Source organism: Plectropomus leopardus, chromosome 22 (assembly GCF_026936395.1).
Source record: "Plectropomus leopardus strain MGB_pleo_1.0 chromosome 22, ASM2693639v1, whole genome shotgun sequence".
Taxonomy (NCBI): domain Eukaryota; kingdom Metazoa; phylum Chordata; class Actinopteri; order Perciformes; family Serranidae; genus Plectropomus; species Plectropomus leopardus.
The window spans coordinates 7864054-7877068 of record NC_142197.1 but is presented as its reverse complement, the minus strand read 5'-3'; the positions used below and the strand labels follow the sequence as shown (position 1 = coordinate 7877068).

At 41.9% G+C, this 13015-nt stretch overlaps 1 protein-coding gene across 1 annotated transcript in view; it reads right to left on the bottom strand.

Moving 5' to 3' along the window:
• The window catches only part of LOC121961165 (fatty acyl-CoA reductase 1), a 66893-nt gene that overhangs the window by 21414 nt on the left and 32464 nt on the right, over positions 1-13015 (bottom strand). Inside the window, exon 3 of the mRNA XM_042511044.2 lies at positions 2526-2701. Coding sequence (XP_042366978.1) covers positions 2526-2701 — 176 coding nt within the window. The remainder of the gene's footprint in view (positions 1-2525; positions 2702-13015) is intronic.

Sequence of the window (13015 nt, the reverse complement as noted above, 5' to 3'; positions counted from 1 at the left end):
AAAAATGTTGCAAAAGGAGTTTTCAGAAAAGTGTAAAGCATGATTATTAAAGACCTGATTATTTGAAACTTTGGCAAAGTTTAATATAAACATCCCATGTTGTCACATTATAACAGAAAACAGGAACAAAAACAGGTCCCCTTTCAAGTCTAACTGTTGTTGTAAAGTCGACTATGTACTGCTGGGTGCGTCATTCTGGAGAATAATAATGATATGCGACTGATCTTTATGTAATCACACCCTGCATCGACGCCTGGATATTTACACTGCGAGACGACGTTAATACGTGTTTGTATATTTGAATATAGTCTTAAGCTTGTAGACAGTGTAAACAGACGGCTTTCCTGCTGTCTGTCAGCTTACTGTCAGCGTGGTGCTCTGATGCGCTGACCCCAGACCGGCGCTCACCACCGACAGCGTAGTCTGAGCTGTGTCGTGTTTGACACAAATACTTCTACAGACGCATATTAAAGTTAAAGGCCAGGGATGTTTTTAAATCGTCTGCTGTAGCCGTGGCGAGAGCAGAAACAGACCAGCAGCCTCTCTGAAGTCTGAGAGGGAAACAAACTGGATTTTACGTGTTTATGGAGGACGGGGTCGGCCTGGGAACAAAATTCAGCCCTGGACATAACATTACATGATGGGCCGATCCACTTGAGGCTGTGGGGGGAGGCGAACACGGCTGCTACCGCTGCACCTGCCTTACGCCAGAAACACACTGGCTGCATGAGCAGTGCGTGACGGCAGCCTCGCCAAATGGCAGCCTCGCCGAACTGCAGCGTGTTTCACGCTCGTGGTGATCACGCTGGCAGCGTCATGGCTGTGACGCTTCTGCCGAGCTGCCTGCTGCATCTGGCATTTGCCAGAAATAACAGAGCGGCCAGTTCGAGCCTGGTTTAATGCCTAACAGGACGGAGTGACGCTGGTTATATGACAAAAACTTAGATGACTGATCAGCTGTAGCAGAGCACCAGCACTTCACCCACAGAAGAAAAATAACTGGGTCACCATTATATATAATGCACTGCCCCCAGCAGGAACCAGTAACAGCGCCGGAGCCCGAGGCTGCAGCAGATGAGTAGTGACACAGCGTCCACACTGTTATATATAACAAGCTGGAAGTCATCAGTGGGTTCAGGCTGAAAAGAAACGTTCATAAAAAACATATTACATATTATCTAAAATTATTCTAAAATACAACACTTACTATGATTGTGGCACTGTTTTTACCTGGGAGATTAAAACCCCTACATTATTATCTTCTAAAGTCTGGTTGGGTTGAAGCTTTTAGTGCACACCGTTGTTTTCTGAATAAAGGAGGAACCATCTATTGTTTGCCCGGCTGTCACGCTGCACTGCTGGTGACTTTATAGTTTTACAAACGGCTGATTTCTCCACACCCTCGCCACTACTTCCTCTTTGCTTTAAATCAAATAACGGTGCAGCCTGTTCAGTGAACTGCAAATCCTCTAAAGCGACGTCTCACTACAGGAAGTTCCTGCTACACAGGGAACATTTACCCAACAGTAACGAGATGTTGTGTATGTCTTTTGGTTCATGACCTCTGGCTGAGGAATCCCCAAAAAACCAGCAAGTGGCAGAGTTTGCAATCAAAGATGTTTTTTAAATATCTTTAGCTAAAAAAGCAGCAGAAAGCAGAGAATAATCAGTAGGTGAATAGAGTATATGTTGTGTTAAAGGAATACTTCACTTACAAATTGACCATTTAAATATTAATTATTTAACTTTTTTTTAAAGTTTTTTTTTTTGCTTGCCTCCGAGGCGTACTAAGAATCCAAAAACAGAGAAATCTGTTCATCTTCATGAATTGAAGTCATAGGGGTCCACGATTAACAACAGCAAAACTACCAAAACGTCTGTTTACAAACACTCACACAACTCGTATACTATCATTTTTTATCCAGTCGTACACTCAGCAAACACACGCCTATTTTTTTTAAATAAAAGTGAAACTTATCTATGCTCTCTCCGAAGCCATCCATTTACAAAACAAGTAATTTTACATTGCTGAACACACAGGAGCTGCTGGTCTACCACTACCCAAATCAGTTAGTTAGTTTGTGTTACTGTGTGACTTCCATGAATCCAAACTAACCCTTTAAAACACCAAAGTCATATAATCACACAATTAAACAAATTAACTGAGTGGTGGTAGACCAGCAGCTTCTGTGTCCAGCGAAGTAAAATGACTGTTTTTGTCAATGGAGTCTGGCATTAAAAAGCTTCACTCTCAGTCTGTCTGTTTAGGAAGTACTGAATATACAACTGGATAAAAAAGAGTCTGTAAACGTAGTTTTCTTAGTTTTTTTTAATGTGGACCTCTATGACCTCAATTCATCAAGACTCTTCTCTGTTTTTGTATTCTTCATCCACTGAAAGCATGCCAGCTGAAAAACTTTTCTTCACATATTCGGCATAATACAGGGTGACTAACTGAAATACAAATTATCATCAGGGGGTGAAGTATTCCTTTGATGCATTCAATCAGGGGACGTGATCCTTACTTGAGCGGCTCGTCGAAGCGGATGGTGGCAGCGCAGTGGAAGACGATGTTGATGCAGGCGGAGAGCTTCTCAACATCCTCCGGGCTGATGGCGAGGCCGGGCTGCATCAGCTCGCTGCTGATGGGGATGATCTTCTGGTGGAAGTTGGGGTTGTCCTCTCGCACTCGGTCAAAAAGCTGTCAGACAGAAAACACACAAAAGGAGAGCTCAGTTTACACGCCAACATCAGAAGCGTTCAAATAACGCAGGACAATAAATAGAGCGACTTAAATGCCACTTATAATTATTTCTATACTGCACAAGAGCTGGAGGGCAGATCAGCTATAAAAGCTGACTCAAGCGTCGACAGCTAAACACTAAAAACGCCTGACAAGGAATGCAAATGATCTCAAGTCAGCAGAGAGCGCAAATGTGTTGCTTTGCATAATACTCCTCCAGCAGAAATCACCCACGTGTCCCAGGAAAGTTTCGCTACAAGATTTGTTTCTGATCTCAAGTGTCTTCTCCCAGTTTATGGCATGAAAGCAATGAACACGGATGTAATAAGACACGTCAGGGGTCAACAGTGAGCCATGGTTTCCCAGACAAGGACCACAAAACGTTCTGAAACTACAGAAAAGCAAATGAAGGGATTAAAAATCATTATTTTTTATTAAAAACAGTTGTTACAGCCCAATATATGGGCAAGATTTACATTGTTAGAAAATGATTATCCCAGCTCCAACCTATCCATCTATAACAACACTGTGTTCAGCGTAAAATATCGTTTTTGTCAATGGAGTCTGGCTTTAAAGAGAACATGTATAAGTTTCACTTTTAGTTCATTTCCCTGTTGGACAGGACTGTATGTTTGGGAAGTACTTTCAATGTCAACTGGATCAACGAGACTTGGATTATACTGCACGAGTTGTGTGAGAGGTTGTAAACAAATTTTTTGACACAATTTGCCGTTGTTAAATCTGGACTTCAATGCATCAAACAGTTTTTTTGGCCTCTTTGTTTACCATCGAGAAAAGGTTTTCTTCACCATTTCAGCTCAACATGAGCTGAGTAACTGATACACAGATGATCATTTTGAGGGTGAGGTAAGAAAAGCATTTGTTGTATGGCTTTATAGTTGAGGCAATAAGTAAAATGACCCATTAATCACAGTTTTTCTTTGGGTTTTAGATTATTCATTTTGCCTCAAAAGATATTGTCCCTGTGGCAGTATTTTTCTCCTAAGGCTGCAGGCGTGACAGAAGGGTTGGGTCACACATGAAGCACACAGAAAGTGTCGCCACTGTGGACCAACAAGTTTTATTTGTAAAAGCCATGAGTCAAAGGCGTGCTCCCTGATGAATGCCCAAGAAAAGCTATGCACTCCCTGCTGTATTCATCACGCTATCAGTGCTGAGCACACCAGACAAAGAGACTGAACATTTGCTCCTCCACACTACAAATTCTGCACGACGCACCACATGTAACCCCACACAAAGCCCCGTTTGTGTGATATTATTCCACCTGTGTCCACTGCTGTTTGCTCACTGAGGGCTGCAGACGACATACCAACATAGAGAGAGGAAGAAGTCATCGAGATTTACCAACTCGTGTCTCACGCAGACCCTCGCTGGCTGGTGCACCTTGCAGAGCATTAACCCTTTGGCACGATTTCCGTCATAAACAGTTAGGGTTACAGTTACAAGACAATTATCTAAAATTTTGCCAAAAAAATAAAGAAAAAAGAAAAGAAAAAAGATTTAAAAAAAGATGAAAACAAAACAAAAAAACTATCATCAACCCAAACTAATAATATAAATAATAAATTAAATAGAAATATAGCGATAGGACAGTGCATAATAACAATAATAATAATTATTATTATTATTTTGGGCTTCTTTTTTGGGCTTCTATTGCCTTAAATCAACAGGACAGTGTGAGTGTGAAAGGGGGAAAGAGACGTGCAGCATTTGAACCTGCGGCCGCCATGGCGAGGACGGAGCCTCTGTACATGGGGCGCCGCTCTATCCACTGAGCCACCAGGCACCCTGCCTTCTTTTTTAAAACTAATTTTCAGTTAACTTTCTTCACCTTTTCCTGTTTTCTTGTGATTACTGGGACATGTCTTGTAAAGTTGCCTGTTGCCGTCTCAGCCGTGTTTTCAAAAGAAATCAAACCAGACGTCTGACTGATGTCGTTCCAGGTTTCAAAGGGTTAAGCACTCTGCAGGACTTCACCACTGTGTTAAACTTGGGGACACTAACCAAAGGAAGCGGAGAAAGTCAGTCAGATGTCATGTTGCGTCGTGTGTTTCTTTGTGCAGTTCCAATCAGGAGTCGTGTTGTCATCATGGCTGACATCCTGTGCACAGAGACGTTTTACGCGCAGAAGAAAAAGAGGGTGAATGAGAGGGGAAGTGAGGGGATTGGCATCAAAGTTTGTGTGCGCTCTGTCATGAAATTGCAGCTGCGTGTGTGTGTGTCAGCTGTCCGAGTGCACGGAGCAGATGTTGAATTAAACAGCTTCAAACAGCTGTTTATATTCATGTTCTGTATCCCCATCAATCTCCTGCATCGTGACGCTGCTCGCCAAACACACGCAGCCCATATTAGGCACAACACTACATGTACAGTATGTAATGTCATGACCCAGAACAGGAGGAGGGGGATGCATGCGGTATTTTCTGCATGACAGTGCAGCGCTGCTATCATTATGTAATGCAAAAAATAACAGTGTTTTCCCTCCGTCTGCTTGAGGCCAACAGCTGGCAGTAACACAGACCTACATTCAGCGGTGGAGGAGATTCAGTGTGCAGCTTTCTCATAAAAAAAAAATCTTTCCAAAAATCAGTCACTCCACAAACTGCTCTCTCTTCACTGCATGACTCACGGAGCTGCTGATGTCATGCAATGACCTCAGTTTAACTTCCTAATGAGGGTGTGTAGCTTGGCAACAATAACAAAACCACCCACATTTTTGGCGGCGGCCCGTCACCCACATGGGTTGTATGACGCGGGTGTCTTAAACTGACATGAACTCTTCTAATAGCTCTGATGTTCATGTGCTCTATCACATGCCGTATCTGTCAGGGAGGCAGCCGGTAAAAGAGTTCATTGTAGCAACTTGTAGAGAATCAAAAGTCAAAATCAAAGAGAGTCAGTCAGGGCTTTTGGGGATCAGCCAGGTTGATGCGCATCAGTCTCACCTTTACACGTGCTGCTTTTTTAAAGAAGAAAATCTTCAATGCCACACAAAATCTGAGATAAAAACCACTTCAGTAATTTAACATCAGAACAAGAACCCCCTCAACACTGCAACAGGAAGAGCTGGTTTGACTGAAGAGGAACTCTTAACCACGATACGACGTCTTCTTTTGTGTCAAAAGGATCCATTTACGCTCAGCGTTAGTTATATATACAGATAGAGCCTCCTGTCCGTACTTTATTTTGTCTGTTTTTTACAAAACAAAACGGAGCAGTTCACCTGGAAAGTGAGGGGACAGTGTGGCGTAGTTCAAGCGAGACACAACCGTAGGAGACAACTGTATCTGTGTCATCATAAAGGACACATAAAAATATGAAGGCAGAGACGTTTGAAACTGATATATCTATGTTTGTACGTAAATGGTGTATAAATAAGTCTTTCGCAGAGCTGTCAAACATAAAAAATCTTGATTAATTGCATTTTTCAAGTGTTTTCAAATCCATTATATTGCATTATAAAACAGTTTTGAAGTCCATTCTGCTGAAGTAAAGCAATTCGTACCACATTGTCTTGATTAGGAAACAAATGACAGTGAAAAAAACGCATGAAACTACCAGACTATCACAAAGTGGACATTAGTGAAGGGGAGACTCATGGGTACCCAGGGATTATTTGAGAGGGACCCCTGTGAAATGACCACGTCGTTTTTCCATCGCCAAAATATAGCTTGACTTTGGGATACTACTTCACCTCCTGAGAAGCTAGCATGTCATTTATGGTTTCACATAACATCAATATCATCACTCTACCTTTAAAACTCAGACCAGTACAGCCTCTTAGCCAGCGATTAATACGGTTTTAAAAAATTTAAAAAAAAAAAAAAAGTGTTATGTATGGACCTTAACATCCGTATTTTTTAAACAAATTTTTCTCCCCAAACTCAAACAACTTAATTTTCTTCACCAGTGTCTCTAAAACGGATGCCTGCGCACACACCAGTAAACGTACTGGCACAGCGCTAAGAAGTTCTGGTCATATTAATGAGCGAAAGAAAGACTGCTAAAGTAAAAGAACGAGAGACATTACTTTTTCAAATCTTGCTCTCTTCTTTGCAATGTTTTGTGTGACAAACCACGTTTGCTTTTACACCTGAGCTCCACTTTCACAGATGCCACCTGGTGGTAGTTGGTGCACACAACAACGGCTGGAGGAATTAAGATGCAAATGAATTCAAGTGCCCTCTGCTGGCACCGCGAAACTGATGCTGCACAGAGCCATTAGTGTTTCTGGGGTAAAGTGGCAAAAGAAAAAAAGAGACAACTCAACGATTGTACCATTAAACACATTTTTTAGTGCACACTCTCACTCACCAAACTGAAACAGTATCATGAGTATCAGCTGTGCACTCACAGCTAAAATAGATATTTATGAAGCCAAAGTCAAACTATAGAAAGAGCCAGAAGATAGAAAGTGCATCGGGGTCAGGAGGGTGAATGAGGCCGCAGAATGTGGGCTTCAGAGCGCTCTTTGTTACAGGCGCAGGCAGAGAATGGCATTGTGGGATTGTTTTGTATGGGGCTCTTTTCTTGTGCCAGCCTTCCATCGCTCGCATTTACCATCACACCCTTCTCCGACCCACTGGGATCACTGAGCAAACTGCCTTGTACCGGAACACAATAGTCCACCAGTTCGCATTTCCTCGACTCTCTGAGGGGACAAACATCACCGCAGTGCAACCACAAGTGCTTTAGTAGTGCATGTTGTGGGCTATCACGGCCATGAACGAGCGCAGGTAAAGGTCGTCTGTAAAGTCAGCCTGTCCATGGCTTTCCGCTGTTTAACTTGAAGAGGTGGCTCGTACATGCAGCCACTTTTTGTCCTTTCTCTGCACTGAACACTGACATTTTTTAAGACCCTGAGGGCAATAAATCTTCCATCAAGAGCCCTTGAAGCAGCCGCTCTGTGGACTTTCACAGAAACCCAACACTAATGGCACTTTCCTTTCAGCCCGGCAACCCGAGATGCCATTCAAACAGCCTCTCTGCTCGCTAACTGCCCTTTAACTGGGCTGCACTCTGTTCACGGCCCCCTTCACGCAGACCTCTCCCCTGCAGCGAACGGACGACGGAGAGAGAAAGAACAAGAAAAGAGTTGTGAAGAGTGTTTGGATTTTCTGTATTGTCCTAAAAGTTGCTGTCTTCTGGAGACGGTCTTCGTGTCTGAGGGGGGTAAGAATGGGACAGCATGACGCAGTGCTAATGGCTCTTCACACTATTAGAGGTTTAGCATGACTCCTTTACAGGCTGGAGGTCACATCTGCAGACTCTTGAATCAAACTGCAGCAATTTTGATGAGCGATTAATACTTAACCCTTTACAACCTGGAACATCATCAGTTTTCAGCATTTAAACCTTTGAAACCTTAGCAAATAGATTTGATTTCTTTTGAAAACATGGCTGAAAGGACACTGAGCAAATTGGTAAGAAATGTCCCACATATTGTGAAATATTTGGATAATTCGACAAGAAAATGACCTGAAAATTCGTTTTTAAAGAAAGAGAAAAAATATTCAAGTTAAAAATAGGAAAAAAAAGTTCAGAAAACTATTTTTATATTTATTGTCAATACAACTATTATCCACTATTTTACGTATATACACCTTTTTTTGCTTATTTTGCTACTTTTGCTAAAGGATTCTATGTAGACAGATGGACACCTGCTGTTATATTCTCAGAGGAAAATGTTTTTCCGCACATTATGACCACAGAGATATAAGTGTGTTGGGCGTTAAGAGATTTTCCAGGTCAAAAACCAAAAAACGGAAATCCTGAACACAATAGCGCTGATGATGAGGCTGAGAGACAGCGAGAAGGAGACGGTGGAAAGTGGACTATTGTTTCTTTAAATTATTAGTAACTTACTCAGAACAATTACCCCGACCGAAACCCACAATCATTTCCAACCTGCTTACCCAAACCACCTGACCCACGGGTCAATCCTGGGTCAAACTGTGCATCACTAGTTCACAGGTAGTTTATGGAAAAATGCCTGAAGTGCTTGAGTAATTTAAATACACCATCGCTGTGAATTTCCTTCATTTTGTTCCTTTGTAACATCAGCCTGAAAAGTAGCTGCTGTCCTTTCTCAGCTGAGTAAGTTGGATCCCACCAATCAAATACGAACAGACCGGAAAATTTACTGTAACTAAGGAAGTTCTGCCAAAGTGTGTCAGACAAAAACGATTACCAGCTGCACCCTCAGCGATGACCTCCATTTCCTGACATACACTGTTTAAATTAGTCAAATAATGGGATGTGAAAAGGATCACCGACAAAAAAGGAGTTTTTCCAAAATGACTAAATTTCCCCCGAACTGTCGACAACGTCAGCAGGAAAGCACACACGTGTGGTGGAGGAAGAGTGTAATTCTCTTTCTCTTCTGCAGAACTGACAACGCTGCATACTAAAGGATAAAATGCTAAGTTTACCGAGAAGATGGAAATTTGAGGAGTCTCATGGGAAGCTGTGAAGAAGGACAGACATGGCTAACCCCTGGGGGTGTCAGAATATTAAGGAGAAAAAGGGTTCATCTCCACTCCTCTTCACCCGTTTCAGTGTCCCAGGGGCATGAAAACAGATTTTACCAGCCTGCGTCACTAAACATTTTAACAAAAGTCCCAAAAACTTCAGTCTAAGGTGGAAACTTTGCCTGCTTGAATATTTTAGAGACAACAATTTCATACCAATTAACTTCAAAATTTGCATTTGCATTTAAAAGCTCCTGGATGCAGAGAAAACTGATTAAAGTAGGTGAAAAGGGCAGGAGAAAAAGGGTTCATCTCCACTCCTGATCTGTTTCAGTCTCCCAGGGGCATGAAAACAGATTTAGCCGGCCTGTGACTCTACACAGCTCAACAAAAGTCCCCAAACCTTCTGTCTGAAGGGGAAATTTGCCAGCTGGATTGTCGTAAAAACACTGATTTCATACTTATTGGCTTTTAAATTTTACTTATAAGTTGGGATTCTCCGAGGTGCTGAGAAAAGTCTGATAAAGGAGGAGAAAAGGAGAAAAATGAAGGAGAAAAGGGGTTCATTTCCATTCCACTGTACGAGGGGGATGAAAACAAGCTGGTTTATTTATGCATTTATACATATTGGCTTTAAAATCTTGCTTGGGATGCTTCTTTGTGCTGAGAAAAGCCTGATTAAAATAGGAGAAAAGGTAGGAGAACAATGGTTCATTATCACTCCTTTTCACCCATTTTGGTGTCCCGGGGGCATAGAAACAGAGTTAAACAGCCCATGACACTGCACATTTCAACAAAAGCCCCAAAATCTTCAGTCTGAAGTGGCAACTTTAACTTTTGGATTATTGATTAAAGTAGGAGAAAAAAGGTAGGAGAAAAGGGGCTCATCTCCTCTTCACTGTCTGAGGGGCATGAAACCTTTACATGTCATGAGCTGGTTTATTTGTTTATTTATACTTACTGGCTTTAAATTATTGCTTATGCTTTGGGAAGCTCTAGGTGCAGAGAAAACTGATTAGGAGAGAAAGGTAGGAGAAAAAGGGTTCACCTCCAATCCTCTTCACTCGCCAATGTCCAAGGGGCATAAACACAGATTTAACCAGCCTGTGTCACTTCAAATTTGAATGAAAGTCCCGAAACCTTTAGTCTGAAGTGCAAACTTTGCCTTCTGGATGTTTTAGAAACGTCATACTTATTGGCTTTTAAATCTTGCTTATGCATTGGGATTGTCCTAGGTGCCGAGAAAAGTCTGATTAAAGTAGGAGAAAGAGTAGGAGAAAAAGGCAAACTATAGCACACAATTAGATTTGCAAGCGGGACCCAAAGTGTTCCGGTTTATCTCTTAAGTGTTGTCGTCTAATAGTGTTATATTTCATGAGTGGTCCACTTAAGAGAGACAATGGCGTCTCTGTCTTTATTCAACTGTTTCAGCCCCGAATCTCACGGCTTCTTAAGAGCTTAGGGGAGTGATCAGACATCGGTGGGAGCAGCTCATCACAGCAAACTAATGAAAGTGGAGGGTTTTCTCATGTCTGGCTCTGGGCTATCATTGTACACAACTCAATTGAAAAGATCAATATGAGCAGAGTAATGAGGTTTACAGTGACAGCAAATGTGGAGTTTCTGGGCTCGGCGTTTGGTATGCCGGTGGCATCGCATTCCAGTCTCTCAGACAGACAGTGACCTCATGCAGAGCCAAGGAGACTTTTATTACCCTCCGAGAGCATCAGTCAGAAATACATCCACTCTAATACGCTTTCAGTTTAAAAGCAGTGCTTTAAAATGAAAACGATCTCTGTCTGCACAATCGTTTTAGCACAGTTTCAGAAATCATCTCTGTCCATACTATCACGCCTGAAAACACATTTCACATGATAATATATGTACGCTGGGTGTGCTGCTGTAAACAGGAAGGAGACTGTTACAACAGAGCCGTTTTTTCATCAGTTGATGTTAAACTACTTCCTTTTATTATTTAAAAGTCTGCCAGACGTCCATTACTGGTAGGCTTTTAATGTGAAAATTCTTCAGGAAGTTTCATAATAGGTGGATGAAACTGGCATTTCTGTTAAAAAGGGAAATTAAGTATGTGGGAATGTGGATTTGTTTTGTTTGTGGATTTGCTTTTTTTTCCTTTTTTTTCCTTTTTAATTGCATGTATTTCTATTTATGTAATTTTTAATTATAATAATTTTTTTTTTATTTATTGCCCAATGTATATGTATACAGGTCATTTGATTGGCTCATCATGGGTTACATTGTTTAAGTACAAATAAATAAATAAATTTAATTAAATATTACAGTGAAAAAAAAGGGAAAGTAAGCTTTTATGTAACTTATGTCGCAAGTTATGGTTGTGAAACACGTGCCAGATGCAAACTTTTCAGTTTCTATTGTCCCTGGCACTTTACCTGATGCATGTGTTTGCTTTCAAGTCTAAAGGAAGGTCAAAGTTTTGTAAACTCGAGTCTCAGAGCAGAGAAGACCAAGTTAAGTCTCAAGTCTTCACTTCTGAGATGATCTGCAGACCCTGAAGTGTCACAGTGCTTATGAACAGTTCTGTGCAGAGGCGTGAATAAATTAAAAGCCTCAAAGTGCACTGCTGCAACCGTCAAACCAAACACTACGCAAACAGCAGCAATGAAATCTTTTCAACCACAGAGAAACATGTGGTATTGTGGAAAAAACGTCTTGCTGTCCACCCACCAGCAAGCGTGAGCCACTTCCATAACACTGACTGTCATTCAGAGTCCTGACTCGAAAAGAAACACAGGAAACCTCGATGGAAACTGATTTTCTGTATCAGATGGGCGTCAGAGTTTTTCTGTAGACGGAGCGGCTGCAGGTTGTAATCTTGATGAACATGATCCTCTCTGATATGGAGAGCGGCTTCTCATCTGTCCTGCTGCCTGACCCCTAAAACCTCCAACAACCCTCTGCCCCCTTTTTTTAACATAAAACAGGGTTTCATTCATCCTGACCTGATCAATAACTCCCACACATACACACAAACACAATCAACTGAAGGCCAAACACTAATAATATTGCAGGGACACAGAAATATGCAACCACGTTCCCCATATTTTTTGCCTATTTTGCCATACTAGAAATATTTATAATAACTTTTGCAAAAACAAAAATGAGGAAAGTCCGATTTAAACTCACGGAGCTTTTAGGGGGACCAGTACATCCCGTCTCAGAGGTCTCTGTGCCACATATATCTGTGGAGCCATATGGACGCAGCCTCTCCACATGCTGTGGAGGCACTGGGCCGTGCTGCAACAGTCCCCTGAAGAACTGAGTCTTCACTACGCATGTCTCCTCTCCCTTAATGACTTCACCGGCGACGTTTAATGTGCTAATTTGTTTCATAAACTGGAGTTAATTTGCAGCCTAATTATACGCAGAAGCACTGGTCCCCCCTTGCCCCTCTCTCCGGGGAGGAGATGCAGGGTTATTGGTTGCCTCTCGGTCTGCTGCGTTGCATGCCAGCTGAACCACAGATGAGCTGCGAATGCCTCGCGATGTGCCAGTCGCAGCCTCTCCTCAGAGTCTCTGAGCGGGGAGTCACCTCGTTCGCTCCCATCCCTAAAAGTTGCAGTTTTAACAGAGCTTGTCACACTTTAAACAGGCAGCCACATATTATTAATATAATAATATTATATTTCCCCAATTTCTCGGTTTTGAGATCAATAAAGTATATCTATCTATATATCTATCTATCTATCTATCTTAACTGCAGGATTTAGCTCATGAAGGCCTGAATGGGTGCAGGATTGAG